This window comes from Engystomops pustulosus, chromosome 2, assembly GCF_040894005.1.
Source record: "Engystomops pustulosus chromosome 2, aEngPut4.maternal, whole genome shotgun sequence".
In the NCBI taxonomy this organism is placed as follows: Eukaryota; Metazoa; Chordata; class Amphibia; order Anura; family Leptodactylidae; genus Engystomops; species Engystomops pustulosus.
The window spans coordinates 252,018,561-252,038,587 of NC_092412.1; the positions used below are offsets into that span (position 1 = coordinate 252,018,561).

A 20,027-nucleotide genomic window follows, 5' to 3' on the forward strand; every position below is an offset into this window, starting at 1 on the left:
TACTGGTAGGTTGATTAGATTGTGAGCCCCATTGGGGACAGGGACTGATGTGACGACCTCTGCGCTGCGTAATCTGTGTGCGATATATAAGGAATCATTATTATTATTAGAAACTGAATTAAATGGCATGGGGTCAGGTCACGGCCAATCATAGATCAGACATTACAAGACACCGGGTGCTGGTAGCCGATCACATGCGTTTGCATAGAAACATGTCATCGCTCGTGTGACGGCACATACATTATTATACACTTTTTTAAAAAGTTACATTTTTTTCTAGATCTCTGCTTGCTGTCAATCTTACTTCCAGTGGATAGAAATCAGTCTCTGGTCATGTGATGTCACACAGGTGCAGGGTCCGTTACATCACAGGTGCTGGTCACACAGGTGCAGGGTGCATCACAGGACTCTGATTACATGACCTTCCACTGATTTTTATGAGAGCGACACATGCAGGAAATCGGGCGCACAATCTTAGTGAATCGCAGCACAACGCATTATACACGGACAATTAACTTTCTATGAGCTCCTCCAAACGGGTAAGAAAATGTGCCCCCTTGTCACACCACTGGACATGCACACTCAGCTCTCTAGCAGTCACGCTGTTACACCACTAGACATGCACACTCAGCTCTCTAGCAGTCACCTTGTCACACCACTGGACATGCACACTCAGCTCTCTAGCAGTCACCTTGTCACACCACTAGACATGCACGCTCAGCACTCTAGCAGTCACCTTGTCACACCACTAGACATGCACACTCAGCTCTCTAGCAGACACCTTGTCACACCACTAGACATGCACACTCAGCTCTCTAGCAGTCACCTTGTCACACCACTATACATGCACACTCAGCTCTCTAGCAGTCACCTTGTCACACCACTGGACATGCACGATCAGCTCTATAGCAGTCACCTTGTCACACCACTGGACATGCACACTCAGCTCTCTAGCAGTCACCTTGTCACACCACTGGACATGCACACTCAGCTCTCTAGCAGTCACCTTGTTACACCACTAGACATGCACACTCAGCTCTCTAGCAGTCACCTTGTCACACCACTGGACATGCACACTCAGCTCTCTAGCAGTCACGCTGTTACACCACTAGACATGCACACTCAGCTCTCTAGCAGTCACCTTGTCACACCACTGGACATGCACACTCAGCTCTCTAGCAGACACCTTGTCACACCACTAGACATGCACACTCAGCTCTCTAGCAGTCACCTTGTCACACCACTGGACATGCACGATCAGCTCTATAGCAGTCACCTTGTCACACCACTGGACATGCACACTCAGCTATCTAGCAGTCACCTTGTCACACCACTGGACATGCACACTCAGCTCTCTAGCAGACACCTTGTCACACCACTAAACATGCACACTCAGCTCTCTAGCAGACACCTTGTCACACCACTAGACATGCACACTCAGCTCTCTAGCAGTCACCTTGTCACACCACTGGACATGCACGATCAGCTCTATAGCAGTCACCTTGTCACACCACTGGACATGCACACTCAGCTCTCTAGCAGTCACCTTGTCACACCACTAGACATGCACACTCAGCTCTCTAGCAGTCACCTTGTTACACCACTAGACATGCACACTCAGCTCTCTAGCAGTCACCTTGTCACACCACTGGACATGCACACTCAGCTCTCTAGCAGACACCTTGTTACACCACTGGACATGCACACTCAGCTCTCTAGCAGTCACGCTGTTACACCAATAGACATGCACACTCAGCTCTCTAGCAGTCACCTTGTCACACCACTGGACATGCACACTCAGCTCTCTAGCAGTCACCTTGTCACACCACTAGACATGCACGCTCAGCTCTCTAGCAGACACCTTGTTACACCACAGGACATGCACACTCAGATCTCTAGGAGTCACACAGCTAACCACACTTTCCAAAGCTATGAGTTCGCAGAGCACACAGGGACCAAAATTAAAGTGAAAAGCTTTAATTACAAAAGTTATTCAGTGCTTCCAAAAAGATGTTTAAACAAAAGAACTACAAACAAAAATGTCACACAACACAGCAAAACAGTTATAAAATAAAAACGGAGAAGATAACAGAAACTTACAAATTAACCCGGTTTCCTGGTGCATGGAGAGGTCTCGCGGGCTGAGCCCTCTCATATTGCAGCAGAGGCTTACCGGTAGCACCCGCGATGGGCGCCGTCATCTTGTCGCGGATTATCGGTCCCTGTGACATCATCGGGGAGCAGCGATCTGTCGCCATGGTAGCCTTGGGTCTCCCGAAGACCCGAGGCTACTTCGGGTTAACCCGATAGCACATTGTAAAATCCCCATATACTGCCATAATGTAGTATGGCAGTATATGATAGGATCGTACAGACAACCTAGGGTTAAAGTACCCTAGGGAGTCTGAAAAATAGTAAAAATAAAAAAAAGTTAAAAAAAAAAAAAATTAAAATAAAAAAACCTAAAAATTCAAATCACCCCCCTTTCCCTAGAACTGATATAAATATAAATAAACGGTTAAAATCATAAACACATTAGGTATCGCTGCATCCAGAAATGCCCGATCTATCAAAATATATTAACAGTTTTTCACTGCGTTTAACCCCGTAGCAGAAAATAGCGCCCAAAGTCGAAAATGGCACTTTTTTGCCATTTTGAAAAATATAAAAAAAATCAATAAAAAGTGATCAAAAGGTCGCACAGTCCTAAAATTTATAGCAATGAAAAAAATTACACCACCCACAGCTCCGTACACCAAAGTATGAAAAAGTTATTAGCGCCAGAACATGGAAAAATTGAAAAAAAAAATTTGTACAGGAGGTTTTAATTTTTTTAAATGTAAGAAAACATTATAAAACCTATACAAATTTAGTATCTACGTAATCGTACCGACCCAAAGAATAAAGTAGACCTGTCATTTAGGGCGCACGGTGAAAGCTGTAAAATCCAAGCCCACAAGAAAGCGTTGCAAATGCAAATGTTCTCTGTTTGGTTCAGGTTTCAGAGATTCCTATTGATTAATTAGTCCACAGGGTCTTTTAGGATTTGGCGAAGTGTTAATGAGGGGGAGAGTCCAGGAATATTTAAACAGTTTCTTTGCTTCCAACTCCAGATGCGGGGTGAGGGGAACCATGTGTCCTTTGGGGTCTGCAGAGACCAGTCATCAGGTCAGAGTTTATCAAGGTGTAAAAACTCTAGGATTTCCCCAGGAGTCCCAGGGGTTGGGCTTTGGTTTGCATGAATTTCAAAAAACAATATGTAACTTGTCTGTGATGCTCACTCTTCAGCCCCCATCTTTGTGCTCTTGTACAGTAGTGATGGGAATTCCGGCTCTTCTTACTGACCTGGCTCATTAGGCTCTGCTTACTAAGAAGAGCCAGCTCTTTGGGCTCCTGAACGGCTCCCTATTTAATATATACTGTAATAGGGATGTGTCGGGTTAAAGGGGGCGTGGTGAAACGGTTAGGGGCAGGGTTAAGTGAGCCATCGGCTCACTAAGGTGAGACGGCTCCCATCGTTTACGAACAAGAGCCAACTCTCACATCACTCCTGTACAACTCTCCCTCCCCCACTGATGTCAGTTCACCACAGCGTGAGCTCTGTTCCTGTGTGAGTGAAGGAGCACAAAGGTGGGGGCAGAGAGCTGAGGAGTGAGCAGCACAGACAAGTCACATGTTGTTTTTTGATATGCATCAAAACCAAAGCCCAACCCCTGGGACTACACAGAGAATTCTGTCATGAAGAACACATAATTATATTGTAATGCAAAGGCTTAGAAAAGGCGGAAAGACTTTTTGTGATGCAGGTGTCATGGGCTTCTGCAACCTATCTGCAGTGAAAATGAGGTCCCTGGTGACAGGTTCCCCTTCCCTCCTGATGAAGCATTGTGCGAAACGCGCTTGGGGGTGTAGCATTTGGCCTCCCTTTGATTGCCCCTTGTCCGCCTGTTATCATGCTTTCGGGTAAGTGTGCTATAGGGACATGATATTGTTTATACCGGACGGTACCTCCAGTTTATTTTACTATTGTGAGGATTGTTTTCTTCGCATCAAATTCTACTTCCTGGTGACGGTATTTAACCCCTTAATGACCGTCGTATTGTCATATTTTTACGGAGGCCATTACGAGTACTTCTTCTGACGTGCCACCTTTCGGTGCATCAGAAGAAGATTGCGGGACATCGGGTGCTGTAAGTGTCGTCACAGCCCAGACCCGACACTAACACCCGGGATCAGAAAAACTCAGATCCTGGATGTTTAACACTTTGCACGCCATGGTCGAGCATGTGAAAGGAGTGTCCCCCAGTGGATCGGATCCCCCATTGAGCTTACTGGCGGATCCGATCTCTCCTGCTGCAGCCCCGGGGTCCGGCGTGTGCTCCAAGGCTGCCGGCTCCTCTTCATGCCGTATTCCACCTCCTGGTAGGACCCGGCTGTAACTACATGAGCATGTAGGATATCGGATGAACGCTTGCTTAAGCCCAAGTCTGGAAAAATTAAAAAATGTAATAGAAAAAAAAACATTTTATAATAATAATAATTAAATAAATAAAATTAAAGTCCCCTTTACATATAAAATCCAAATAAAGTATATAAAACACAAAAAGATACATATTTGGTATCACCGCGTCCGTATCAATCTATACAATAAATCTAAACTATATAATAACGACATAATAAAAAAACACCAAAAACTTCCCGTAATATACAATTTTTCATCAAATACCCCTCACAAAAAAAGTTCTAAAAAGGGATCAAAAAAAGTTACGCGCCCTAATATGATACGACTGAAAATAACAAGTCTTATCGCCAAAAATAAGCCCTCAACCAGATCTGACAACAGAAAAATACAGAAGTTATGGCCCTGAAAAGTTGTCGATAGTAAAAAAAAAATGTGATTTTCTCCAATATAGGCAGTCCTCTACTTAAGAACACTCGACTTACATACGACCCCTAGTTACAAACGGACCTCTGGATATTGGTAATTTCATGTACTTTATCCTTAGGCTACAATAATCAGCTGTAACAGTTATCACAGGCGTCTGTAATGAAGCTTTAGTGTTACTCTTGGTTCTTATGACAACCCAATATTTGTAAAATCCAATCGTCATAGAGACCAAAAAAAGTTCTGGCTGGGATTACAATGATAAAATATACAGTTCCGACTTACATACAAATTCAACTTAAGAACAAAATCTACAGACCCTATCATGTACAGGCAGTCCCCGGGTTACATACAAGATAGGGTCTGGAGGTTTGTTCTTAAGTTGAATTTGTATGTAAGTCGAAACTGTATATTTTATAATGGAAGTTCTAGGCCATTTTTTTTCTTTTGCCCCAGTGACAATTGGAGTTTCAAAATTTTTGGTGTAATTGGACCAAGAATTATCAATAAAGCTTCATTACAGACACCTTACAGCTGATCATTGCAGTCTGGGACTATAGTAAAGCATTCAGAGAGGTCACCAGAGGTCACAGTGGGCAGAGGGGTCCGTCTGTAACTATGGGTTGTCTGTAAGTCGGGTGTCCTTAAGTAGGGGACCGCCTGTATGTAACCCGGGGACTGCCTGTATTGGTTTTGATCAGTAAAAATGAGCAAAAATAAGAAAAACTATATAAATGATGAATCACCGTAATTGTAGTGAACCAGAGAATAAGGATAAAATATTATTTTTACGTTACGATGAGCAGGAAAAAAGTGCTAAGAATCCAAATTAAAAATTGATGATTTTGTTTGTATCCCCCTTAAAGTATATATTAGTATATACTCCATATATACTCGAGTACAAGCCTAGTTTTTCAGCACAAAAAATTGTGCTGAAAACCCAAACTCAGCTTATACTCGAGTAAAAGAAAATATACCAAAACTCACCTTTCCGGCTTCCCCCGCTGCTGGCTATATACTGGGGCAGGGGGCTGGCTATATACTGGGGCAGGGGTCTGGCTACATACTTGGGCAGGGGTCTGGCTACATACTTGGGCAGGGGGCTGGCTGCATACTTGGGCAGGGGGCTGGCTATATACTGGGGCAGGGGGCTGGCTATATACTGGGGCAGGGGTCTGGCTACATACTTGGGCAGGGGGCTGGCTACATACTTGGGCAAGGGGCTGGCTATATACTGGGGCAGGGGGCTGGCTATATACTGGGGCAGGGGGCTGGCTATATACTGGGGCAGGGGGCTGGCTATATACTGGGGGATTTGGGCTGGCTATATACTGGGGGGCAGGTGCTGGCTATATACTATGGGCCAGGGTCCGGCAGGCTATATACTGGGGAAGCTGTGACCAATGCATTTCCCACCCTCTGTTTATACTCTAGTCAATAGGTTTTCCCGGGTTTTTGTGTTAAAATTAGGGACCTTGGCTTATACTTGGGTCAGCTTATACTCGAGTATATACGGTAGTTAATATAATCTCATGAATAAGCTTAAGACCCCCCCAAAAATGAATTATCTATACATTGTATCTCGTCCTGTACATAATAAGCCCTCATATTTTCACATTAACAAAAAAATTCAAATTTTATAGCAAGTACCATGTGACATAGCAAATCTGCTCTGGATGGCTCCTCCTTCCCTTCTATGCCCGGCCGTGCGCCCGTACAGCAGTCACCACCACATATGGGGGATCGGTTATCGGGAGAGATTTGTCATCAAACTCTGCAGAGCGTTTCATCATATTATTCATTATGAAAGTGTCATTTTTGGCCTAAATTAATGTATTTTCCAAAAGTAGTTCTAAAGTTTCTAAATCGCACTTCTATTTTGTAGAGGGGGGGAGTTTTTATAGTGGGGTAATTTATGGGGTTTTACTATTACAGGCAGTCCCCGGGTTACGTACAGGATAGGTTCTGTAGGTTTGTTCTTAAGTTGAGTTTGTATGTAAGTCGGAACTGTATATTTTATAATTGTAACCCCATCCAAAATTTTTGGGAAATGCATTGGTCACAGCCTCCCCAGTATATAGCCTGTGGATCCTGCCACATAGTATATAGCCAGCACCTGCCCCCCACTATATAGCCTGCCAGCCCATATCCCCCAGTATATAGCCTGCCAGCCCATATCCCCCAGTATATAGCCTGCCAGCCCATATCCCCCAGTATATAGCCAGCCAGCCCATATCCACCAGTATATAGCCTACCAGCCCATATCCCCCAGTATATAGTCTGCCAGCCCATATCCCCCAGTATATAGCCAGCCCCCTGCCCCAGTATATAGCCCGCTGGACCCTGCCCCATAGTATATAGCCAGTACCTGCCCCCCACTATATAGCCTGCCAGCCCATACCCCCCAGTATATATCCTGCCAGCCCATGCCCCCAGTATATAGCCTGCCAGCCCATGCCTCCAGTATATAGCCTGCCAGCCCATATCCCCCAGTATATAGCCAGCCCCCTGCCCCAGTATATAGCCAGCCCCCTGCCCCAGTATATAGCCAGCACCGGGGGAAGCCAGAAAGGTGAGTTTTGATATATATATATATATTTTTTTGTGCTGAAAAACTAGGCTTATACTCGAGTATATATGGTGACAAATGTCAAATGTTAAAAATTGAGTCCGGTCATTAAACTGAAAATAAGCGTCAGTGATAAGGGGTTAATACATCTATCTTTATTTTGACCTGTTTCTTTTGCCCCTCCTTTTGCTGTTTTTTATATCTTTTAGGACTGTTTGGGGCACATGTATCAAACTTTTGGCTTGCCTTTTCTTTAAGCTTTTAGACTTTTCATGGGCCTTGTGCTCATTCGTGACTGGTTTCCCTTCAAAGTTCACAAATTGTCTAGTTTTCTGCAGTGTTTGCTGAGTCATCGCCTGAATCCTGATGTGAAAGTTGCAACTTTTTTTTAAAAAGTCGCAAAAAAGTGCCAACTTTTGGCGCAAATCGGCGTCTGCCCTCAACCAGGTGTAGTAGATAGTAGGACTGAGTGTCACCCTGAGTTTCTGCAGCACAGGAGACTCTAAGATTATAGGGCCTGACACTGCTGCTCCCCAGAGCAACTGTCAGGGCCCCCTGGTAGCTTGAAGCCCTGGGTAATTGGCCAGTTTACCCCCCCCCCCCTTCCCAATGCCAGCCCTGGCCCTTCAATACATATAGAGTCAGGAGGGCTGATTTTTAACTGTGTGGCTAATACGTATGAATAATACGAGTAATAGGAGACTGTGTGGTACAGTCCATCATACAGGAACATATAGACCCCCATAGACTCATAGTAACACTGGAGTCACACTGCTGCAATCTCGTCTATAGAGAGACAAACAGAAGAGACAGACACACGGAATAACATGGGAAACAGCAGAGGTTTATCTGGAAACGCTACACGAGGCCGATGTTACCGGTGGGGGGTTTGGGAGCCGGTAGACCCCCTCCATTGTTCCTGTGATTACACATCCAGAGATGGGTTTTTGAGCATAACAATCTTTTAAGTTTCAGTTTTGTGAAATTGTGGAGGCTACAGCAGAGAAACTAGAAGAATACACAGACTGTCCGGAAGATTGTATCAGCCATGAATAGTCTATGGAAGACAAGAGGCTTGTGTGCTCGCCCTCCACCACCTCCGGGATATTAGCAGAGCCACCATTGTGTCCGGCTATTCATGAGACATTTAGTAATAACTTCCTTATCCCCAGTTATATCGCATTTGAGATAAAATATAGTTTTTCATCTTTATGCAAATTAGCTTTTCGGTGCACTAGGGGCGGGGCTATGTCTCCTTCCATACTACAAAAAAAAAGTGGAAATGACCTTTCCCCCCATCTCCAAGGGACGCTCCAGCCAAAAAAATAAGTTTCAAAAATTGCATATTCTGGTCAACCCATCATACATCAGACACTGGACTTTGGCTTATTATCTTCTTTCATAGTTACTAATGATGGTCAGACAGGTTATATATAAGGAGCCTCCCTGACTGTATACTTATGGTATAGAGAATGTAAATGAGGTAGATGTGCCCCCGGCTAGCACAGATGGTTCTATCTCTAGATGGGCATGTGATGCAGAGCTGGGACATTAGGGGATATGGAAAAACCAGAGATGGGGAAATGCATGAGTTGGGGGTTGACCAATGTGGACTGCAGGGGTGCAGAGATTTGGCAGAGGGATGGGGCATGCAGTCAATACTATCATAACCTCTCTGATATGGGAGTTGTCCTGAGTCATTCTTTGGGTTATTAACCCCTATCGCAGTTGCTAATAATGGTCAGACAGGTTATATATAAGGAGCCTCCCTGACTGTATACTTATGGTATAGAGAATGTAAATGAGGTAGATGTGCCCCCGGGTAGAACAGATGGTTCTACCTCTAGATGAGCATGTGATGTAGAACTGGGACATCAGGGGATATGGAAAAACCAGACATGAGGAAATGCATGAGTTGGGGGTTGACCAATGTGGACTGCAGGGGTGCAGGGATTTGGCTTCCGGCAGAGGTATGGGGCATGCAGTCAATACTATCATAATCTCTCCCATAGCAGTGGTTCAAGGGGCAGTTGTCCTGAGTCCTTCAGCTGAACTTTAACAAAGTAAGTATAATGTGGGTGACCCTATTAGAGTCTTATACTTACCCGGTTAAAGTTTGGGATTAGTGGCCAACCCCACTGTCATATACCCTTGCACATGTGTGTGATGTAATCATTGCGTGTGCAGGATCGGCAGTGACCGGTATCCTGTGCCGGAGCGGGATGTGTGCACGGCTATTGTTTTGTATCTACATTTTCCTATTTTATTTTTGACTTTATAATAATTCCTTTATTTATATAGCGCACACAGATTACGCAGCGCTGCACAGAGCTTGCTAAATCCATCCCTGTCCCCAATGGGGCTCACAATCCAATCAACCTACCAGTATGTTTTGGAGTGTGTGGGAGGAAACTGGAGGACCCGGAGGAAACCCACGCAAACACGGAGAGAACATACAAACTCTTTGCAGATGTTGATCTGGGTGGGACTTGAACCTGGGACCCCAGCGCTGCAAGGCTGTAGTGCTAACCACCGAGCCACCGTGAGTTTTTTACTAGTTTCTGTAAACTTTCTTGAAATCTCAGACAACCCCCTTTGACGAGAAGTGCACTATCTATTCTTGTTTTATGTAAATGTGTATATATATATTTAGTAAAACTGAATAATCCTTTACAAAGAAAGAAAGTGACACTTCCTGTTTAGAGATGAGCGAGTATACTCGTCCGAGCTTGATGCTCGTTCGAGTATTAAGGTACTCGAAACGGCTCGTTGCTCGGACGAGTATTTCCCCTGCTCGAGATCGAGCATTTAATTAAACAAACACAGTGAAGAACAATGAAGAATAGAATAAAAACAGTGAACACAGTGAACACAGGATCATTTAAGTGAAGAACTCAGTGAAGAATAGATTACAGATGTTCTGCACATCTGCTTACTTGTCGGAAGATACACGCGGAACGGCAGCAGGGAGACATCGCACAGCAGGGAGACATCTGGCGCAGCAGGGAGACATCGCGCGCAGCAGGGAGACATCGCGCGCAGCAGGCAGACATCGGGCACCAGGGAGACATCGGGCAGCAGGGAGACATCGGGGAGACTTCAGTGGAAGAAGAGGAGCGGATCCCGGGACAGCGTATCTCCCGACAAGTAAGCAGATGTGCCGAACATCTGCAATCTATTCTTCACTGTGTTCTTCACTGTGTTTTTCACTTAAATGATCCTGTGTTCACTGTTTTTATTCTATTCTTCACTGTTCTTCACATCTGATAACTTGTCGGGAGATAATATACGCGCGGAACAGTGAAGAATAGATTGCAGATGTTTGCATACATCTGATCACTTATCAGAAGACATTCTTTTTCAATTAAATAACACATTTTATTCCCGAACCATGGTCCCTTTGAAAAATGCTCGAGTCTCCCATTGACTTCAATGGGGCTCGTTATTCGAGACGAGCACTCGAGCATCTGGAAAAGTTCGTCTCGAATAACGAGCACCCGAGCATTTTAGTGCTCGCTCATCTCTATTCCTGTTGTATTTATCCTGAAGTCTATGCCAGGAAATGTGTCAGGAAGTGTTCTCCATAAATAGTCCAGTGTTTACAACCTTTATCATCGCTGGGTCCGGCAACAGCGAGGGGGAAGCTGCTCAAGGCAGGGTCCAGATTTTAGAATCTACTAGTGGAACTCCAGAGGTTTTTTTTTTTTTTTTAATATGATTATATTTTTATTATTTTATAATATTTTATTACTTTTTTTATTTTTTATAATATTTTTAGAATTTTTATCATTGCCATATTATGAATATAAAAAAAAAATAAAATAATGGACAACAGAGATTTGGTAAATTCTCCGCTTTGGGTTTGTTTACTCTTCTTGCATTGGTGACGCATCATCCAACCATGTGATCTCTGCAGCCAATCCCTGGCTGAGGTTGTAATGCCTGCTGACACATCACATGACTACCAAGGGCAGTGATTGGCTGCCATGGTCACAGAGATTTACAATACATCTTAAAAAAATAGTCAACAAAAATCAGTATGGACCATGAGAAACGTTGAGTTGGAGCCGAGTGGGGTTTATTTTTAGCATTTTTTCCTGCTGTTTAATATAATTTTTAATAAACTTCTTATCTGAAATAATCCAGGTACTCGAATATTGGGGGTCATTTACTAAGGACCCAATTCACAATATTTCTGATTTGCGCTGATTTTCCCTGAATTGGCCCGGGATTTTGGCGCACGCGATTGGATTGTGGCGCATCGGTGCTGGCATGCAGGCGACGGAAATCAGGGGGCGTGGCCGAACGAAAACCTGATTCAGAAAAACCGCCGCATTTAAAAAAAAAAAAAGTGTCACAAAACTTGCACTTACCTTCACTAGGAATAGGCCGGTGAACTTGAGTGCATTCCGGTGGGCCTCAGGGAACTTCAGAGCAGCAGCGACACCTGGTGGACGTCGGAGGAACTGCCTTAGTGAATCCCGGCCGGACCCGAATCCACCGCAGAGAACGCGCCGCTGGATCGCGAATGGAGATCAAGGAAATTCCTTCTCGACTCTAAACAATCCCTAAAATCGGAACAATCCCTAGATCATCGTTTCCTATAGATTGGCACAAAGGCGGCAAACACACGGCATGTGACCATTGTTCAAATATGAGTCCTCTCTCAACAGCTGCCATATTTACAGCCGGTCCCCTACTTAAGAACACCCGACTTACAGATGACCTCTAGTTAAAGACATGACCTCCAGCTCTCTGGATGCTTTACTTTAGTCCCAGACTGCAATGATGACTACAATTGAAACTACAAATGAAACTCCAATTGTCACTGGAGCAAAAAAAAATAAAAAATTTTGTCTGGATCTAACATTATAAAATATGCAGTTTTGACTTACATAAAAATTCAAAATAAGAACAAACCTATGGAACCTATCTTATACGTAACCCGGGGTTACATATCTACCTCTTGGGATGGAACATTTCATAATTGAATTGCTCTAATTGTGGAGAAGCTTTTCCTATGTAAGTGTCCAAGCCGACTTTCCTCAATCTGCAATATATGTCCAAGGGAAACCTGGGTCAGGAAGTAAAAGTCCTGCTTACAGAAATTGCCCATTAAGGCCACCGTGTAGGTGTGTGGAGTCTTACAGCCATTGATGATCTACTAGGGGGATTCTGGGAAAATGTGCAAAGTTTTCCAGGATGGGATAAGCCACGCCTCTTTCAGCTACTTGTAAGGAAGCCCGTTGACATCAAGCATGACCTTCAGGAAGCCTAATGACATGATGCGGGATCAAAACCAAACCAGTAAATCTATTTTAGAAGAAACAGACTCCCAGCTGTAGACAGTGCTATACAATGTTTCCACCTGGTTGAGTCTCATCAGTACAATGGAGGGAACTGGTTTGGCTGAGTGAGAGGCTTGTGACTAGGGTCAGGAAGTAAGAGTTCTCCTTATGGCGGCTGCCAATTAAGGCCACAGTGTAGGCGTGTGGAGTCTTATAGCCATGAATAGTCCCTAGGGGGATTCTGGGAAAATATGCAAAGTTTTTGAGGATGGGATAAGGAAATCCACGCCTCTTTTAGCTCCTTGTTAGGAAGCCCGATGACATCAAGCATGACCTACAGGAAGCCTAATGACATGATGTGCGATTAAAACCAAACCAGTAGATCTATTCCAGAAGGAACAGACTCCTAACTGTAGACAGCGCTGTGCAATGTTTCGACCTGGCTGGGTCTCATCAGTACAGTGTAGGAACTGGTTTGGCAGAGTTTGTTTTTTAAAGGGAAACCTGAACAACCCCTGTAATAATAATGAGAAATATCGATATCACCCGAGACAACAATAAAGCCGGTTAGGTTTACTTTACAATCGAAGCAAAAATAAACAGTTGGAAAACCACTTTATGAGGACGAAGAATCACGGTGATTATATTAATTGTAATGCTGCTGCTAATCTTATTACTAGTATGATTGAAGTCAGGCTGGATTCACACTAATTTTTATGCACTTTTCTCATACTAATGTTTTGTGTGTGTGTATGTGGGAGGGCGGGGTTCTCTTTTTTTGCCCAAAAGAATGTGGATCAAAATGCAACAGTTCACCAATTGTGAATTCTCTAAAATTAACTGCACTTTTATGGTGTTTTTTTATTTGTCCCTATTGATAGTTACTAGAATTAAAGGGGTTGTGTGTTATTATACACAAATCTAGAGGTGGTCGGGGGAAGGCTATAGAAAAAATAAACCGATACTTACCTTTTCCAGTGCTCCCGATATCCTGCGCCGCTGTCCCTCGGTGCTGTGCTCCTGTTTGTTTACAGGGGACCGGCGCCTCTGCGCTGATAACTTCCAGGCACCTGACATGCCCACCTGTCCCAGCACCTTATACAGCACAGGGACATAGGTGCGGGGAGGTGTGCCAGGTGACGGGAAGTTGTTGATGCCAAGGTGCCTGTCCCCTGTAAACCAACAGGAGCACAGCACCAAGGAACGGCGGCGCAGGACATCGGGAGTTTAGTGATTTTTTACGGATACCTTACTGAGCCATTGGGGCACATTTATGTACCCGGACCCGCGGAGTTCACAGAAAGTGCATTGTCTGTGTATAATGCGCTGTACGGGAAGTCACTAAGATTGTGCGCCCGATATCCTGCATGTGTCGCTTCCCCGCTCAGGTCCCCAGAGTTCACCTTCTTCTTCCTGGTGCATGTAAGTGCATTGTCCGTGTATAATGCGCTGTGCGGGGAGTCACTAAGATCGTGCGCCCGATATCCTGCATGTGTCTCTTCCCCGCTCAGGTCCCTGGAGTTCACCTTCTTCTTCCTGGTGCATGTAAGTGCATTGTCCGTGTATAATGCGCTGTGCGGGGAGTCACTAAGATCGTGCGCCCGATATCCTGCATGTGTCGCTTCCCCACTCAGGTCCCCGGAGTTCACCTTCTTCTTCCTGGTGCATGTAAGTGCATTGTCTTGTGACACAATTTAAATCTTAAATCCCACGCTCAGTCCGAATCAGTCTTATCATCCGACGGCACGCCCCCGGATTTATGTCGCATGGAAGCAGCGCAGCTCCGCCATAATCCGATGGCGTGCGACACAATCACAGCACAAATCCTTGTTAAATGGCTGTCAAAGCCGCGCAAATCCCGAAAACTGTGAACAGTCCGACGAAAGTGCGATCCGCAAGCCTTAGTAAATAAGCCCCATTGTTTCAGTGGGTGTTTTCATGTTGGCTTTTTTTTTTTTTCAAGGATCGGTTGTCAACCCGTCCATTGTTTTTTTACTGGAGCTGATCATGGGAAGCAATAGAAGTCTATGGATCACCAAAAAAATAATGACAGGTCCGTTTTTTTTTCACCAATGAGGCTGGGAAACGAGGTGTTATGCTTTCTAACTAATGCTAAACCTCCATGTACTTTTTATGTACACAGTTCAAAAATGGAAGCAAAAATGGGGCACATTTACTAAGGGTCCGCGCACTGCATTTCCGTCGAGTTTCCCGACTATTTCCGATTTGTGGTGCATTTAACACGGGTTTTTGGCGCACGATTGGAATTTTGCCGCAATCGTGCCGACTTTCATGTGACACAAATCAGGTGGCATGCCGGTGGAACAACCCGACTGCTTAGGACTGAGAGCGGGATTTAAAATTCAAATTGTGTTGCACTTACATGCACCGGGAAGAAGAAGGTGAACTCCGGGGACCTGAGCAGGGAAGCGACACATGCAGGATATCGGGCGCACGATCTTAGTGACTCCCCGCACAGCACATTATACACAGACAATGCACTTACATGCACCAGGAAGAAGAAGGTGAACTCCGGGGACCTGAGCAGGGAAGCGACACATGCAGGATATCGGGGGCACGATCTTAGTGACTCCCCGCACAGCGCATTATACACGGACAATGCACTTACATGCACCAGGAAGAAGAAGGTGAACTCCAGGGACCTGAGCAGGGAAGCGACACATGCAGGATATCGGGTGCAGGATCTTAGTGACTCCCCGCACGGCGCATTATACACGGACAATGCACTTACATGCACCAGGAAGAAGAAGGTGAACTCCGGGGACCTGAGCGGGGAAGCGACACATGCAGGATATTGGGCGCACGATCTTAGTGACTCCCCGCACAGCACATTATACACGGACAATGCACTTACATGCACCAGGAAGAAAAGGTGAACTCTGAGACCTGAGCGGGGAAGTGACACATGCAGGATATCGGGGCACAATCTTAGTGAATCATGGCACAGTGCATTATACACGGACAATGCACTTACATGCACCAGGAAGAAGAAGGTGAACTCCGGGGACCTGAGCGGGGAAGCGACACATGCAGGATATCGGGTGCACAATCTTAGTGACTCCCCGCACAGCGCATTATACACGAACAATGCACTTACATGCACCAGGAAGAAGAAGGTGAACTCCAGGGACCTGAGCGGGGAAGTGACACATGCAAGATATCGGGCGCACAATCTTAGTGACTCCCCGCACAGCACATTATACACGGACAATGCACTTACATGCACCAGGAAGAAGAAGGTGAACTCCGGGGACCTGAGCGGGGAAGCTACACATGCAGGATATCGGGCGCAAGATCTTAGTGAATCGCGCCGGATTTCATCTTCGTCAGACAATGCACCTTGGGGATCGCGACAGGAACGGGTAAGTAAATGTGCCCCAATAATGGGGCAAATTTACTTACCCGGCCCATTCGCGATCCAGCGGCGCGTTCTCTGCTCTGGATTCGGGTCCGGCCGGGATTCATGAAGGCAGTTCCTCCGCCGTCCACCAGGTGGCGCTGCTGTGCTGAAAGTCATCTCTACGCGCCGGAATGCACCACCTCGGACCAGGTGAAGGTAAGCGGTCCCCAAGCGACACTTTTTCGGTTTTTAAATGCGGCGGTTTTTCCGAATACGTCGGGTTTTCGTTCGGCCACGCCCCCCGATTTCCGTCGCGCGCATGCCGACGCCGATGCGCCACAATCCGATCGCATGCGACACAATCCCAGGGCAATTCAGGTACAATCGGCGCAAATCGGAAATATTCGGGTAACACGTCGGGAAAACGCGATTCGGGCCCTTAGTAAATGACCCCCAATGTGTTAAGGAACAGAAATTTGGGAACATTTGGCAAATTGCAAATCAGTGGAAAAATTTTTTTTTTTAAATTTGAAAGTAAAATAAAAGGAAGACGACAATCAAACAAGAAAAAAAGTACAGAACTAACAGAGATAAAAATAAGATAAAGAAAGTATAAAGTGTCCGCTGGCAGCTGAGTCTCCTGTTCTATACTGAGGACAGGGGATTCCTGTAGTGTATGAGGTACCAGGGATGTAACATGGGGATGTCCAGGGGGAGCCGCTTCATGGACCACCCGGTCAGGACATGTGGTACCCAGCCCCCCCTCCATATACATAGGTGGTACTGGGCATTGGTGCATTACACTAATATAGGTGCCTAGTAATATAACGCCCGTGCTGATTGGTTGCTAATAAAAATTATATAGAAACCCCCTATAGGATCAGTTTAACCAAACATAACCCCCCCCCCTCATGTCTCCAGTGGAGGTTCTCAGTCTCGGTGCTGTGTCCTTCACTTTACCACTGAGCCGACCTCAGGTTTTTACCTTCACATCTCGATTTACTCTCTTTGACCACTGAGGCAGGGAATGTAATAGTCACAACTTCTGCTCCGACAGGACTGAGAGCCACAGCTGGAGTCCTGGGGGGTCTTAAGGAGTTAAAAGTGTGAAGATTTTCTTATTTTATAGGAAACCTGCCCCCCCTTTAGAGGTTTTTGAAGAATTGGAAAACCTCTTTAATGGTTCAAAACCGAAGACCAGAGGCTTCACACAACAGATAGTGGGATGTGCGTGCACACTGCGTCATGGCACGGCTCCATCATGTACAATAGTCACATCCATTCATCTTCCATAGACAGATACATGTTACATGCAGAGAACAATCGCATTCAGTAACAAAGTAGCATAATAATTATTACATCACCGCGTTCCGTCCTGCTTCAGGGGGGGGCAGCTTTTCCAGCGTCCTCACTGATAAGTGCACGTGCAGATTACTGAGGGGTCGGAGGGAACACGTGCTCTCTACAGGTTTCGGAGGCGGCACCTTCTTTCTATGGTAACCCACATGTTTTTTGTCTATGAACTTTTCATTGGCTTTGCACTATATATAGGCTTTATATATTTATAAAATGCAGTACAGTCGGTCCCCTACTTAAGAACACCTGACTTACAGACAACCCTTAGTTACAAACGGACCTCTGGATGTTGGTAATTTCCTGTACTTTACTCTTAGGCTACAATAATCAGCTGTAACAGTTATCACAGATAAGATTTATTGTTATTCCTGGTTCTTATGACAATCCAACATTTTTAAAATCCAATTGTCATAGAGACCCCCAAAAAAATTTGGCCAGGGGTTACAGTTCTAAAATATACAGATGCGACTTACATACAAATTCAATTTAAGATCAAAACTACAGAACCCATCTTGTACGTAACCCAGGGGACTGCCCGTATTTATAAAATGCACTACAGGTGGTCCCCTACTTAAGAACACCCGATTTACAGACGACCCCTAGTTACAAACAGACCTCTGGATATTGGTAATTACTGTACTTTACCCCTAGACTACAATAATCAGCTATAACAGTTATCACCGGTGTCTGTAATGAAGCTTTATTGTTACTCCTGGTTCTTATGACAATCCAACATTTTTAAAATCCAATTGTCACAGAGACCAAAAATAATTGGGCTGCGGTTACAATTACAAAATATACAGTTCCGACTTACATACAAATTCAACTTAAGAACAAAACTACCTATCTTGTACGTTACCCGGGGACTGTCTGTATATGAAAGCAGAGAACTCTAAGATACGGGAGATATACAAATGAGTGAAACATGTATAATAAAGGTAAAAAGATGGAAAAAGTAGAGATATATAATCTCATATACTCTCATATAATCTCATATACTCTCATTTAATCTCATATAATCTGATATAATCTCATATGGAGCTCGCAGTCTGGTTCAGCACGTGCTCTGCTAATCTATTCATAATCTATGTGGAAATCACCTACATAAAAGCACATTGTATGATATAACACGAGCTGTGGCTACAATCCCCGTCAGTTACAGTCATAGAATGGGGGCGACTAAAGAGCAACAATAGACAAAAATTCCCTGACTATGATTCACAAACATTTAGGGAAAAGTGTAATTTAGTGATCTTTTACATGAACAGTTTAAAGTTCTAGACGCAGGGGATATAATTATATATACATTATTGATTATTATATATTATTACATTATTAATTATTGAAAACAAAATCCTTTCAATTTTAAAAAAAAATTGATTTTGATAAAGAATCTTTAAAAAGAAGAAGAAACAAAATATAATATTATTAAAAGATAAGAAGATGATGAATACAGGCGGTCCCCTACTTAAGAATACCCGACTTACATACGACCCCTAGTTACAAACAGACCTCTGGTAATTGGTAATTTATTGTACTTTAGTCCTAGGCTACAATAATCAGCTGTAACAGTTATCAGAGGCGTCTGTAATCTAAGATTTAGTGTTACTCCTGGTTCTTATGACAACCCAACATTTTTAAAATCCAATTGTCACAGAGACCAAAAAAAAATGTTTGACTGGGGTTACAATGATAAAATATACAGTTCTGACTTACATACAAATTCAACTTAAGAACAAACCTACAGAACCTATACTGTACGTAATCGGGGGACTGCCTGTACATGATGTAATAATAATAATAATAATATTAAATAATAATTAATAAGATCAATATTTATAAAGAAGACACAAAATACTAATAATATAATAATAATAATAATAATAATAATAATATAATAATAATTAAAAATAATCATTATCTTAATTATATTTTGCATGAAATCAAAACTAAAGCAAAATGACCGATCAGTTCTCTGGGATGTATTGATCTGATTCTATCACTGAGCTCATGTACATTCCCTACACACCTCACCCTCCATCCCCAGCAGCTTCATTAGCTCAAAAAACACTAATAGGAAATAATTATATACAAAAGACGCAAAATAAATGCAAAATAAGATCTTCTAGATCCCGGCAGCAGAAATCTTACCGTCCTCTCCATGGTCAGTCTCATGTGGAACTGATCGTCCTGTACAGGAAATTACAGCCCAATGTTATGGATGGACAATGGAGAGGACGTGCTGCCATCTCATGGACAGAAGACGCAACTCCAGGGCCCCCCCAACCTACCAGGGACCATATATAAAATCCTGTCCATCATACAGGGGGGAGACATAAAACATACGACTGTAGAATATACGGGGAAGTCGAGAATCACAAACCCCGCGCAGTCTGTTTGTTCCAATAGAACAGAGAACATCGGGCAGTAATAACATTAATGGGGCTCATTTACAAAGGGTCCTGCGGATGCGATTCCATCGGGTTTTCCTGAATAGTTCCGATTTGCGCCATTTTGCGCCGAATTCCCCCCCCGCGATCGGATTGTGGCGCATGGTGACAGAAATCG

At 44.2% G+C, this 20,027-nt stretch overlaps 1 protein-coding gene across 1 annotated transcript in view; it reads right to left on the reverse strand.

Annotated features, from left to right (window-relative positions):
• The window catches only part of LOC140119627 (OX-2 membrane glycoprotein-like), a 30,259-nt gene extending 10,615 nt beyond the window's left edge, over positions 1 to 19,644 (reverse strand). Inside the window, exon 1 of the mRNA XM_072138861.1 lies at positions 19,611 to 19,644. Within this exon, the coding sequence (XP_071994962.1) occupies positions 19,611 to 19,634 (24 nt within the window). The 5' untranslated portion in view covers positions 19,635 to 19,644. The remainder of the gene's footprint in view (positions 1 to 19,610) is intronic.
• Between the last annotated feature and the right edge of the window lie 383 nt (positions 19,645 to 20,027).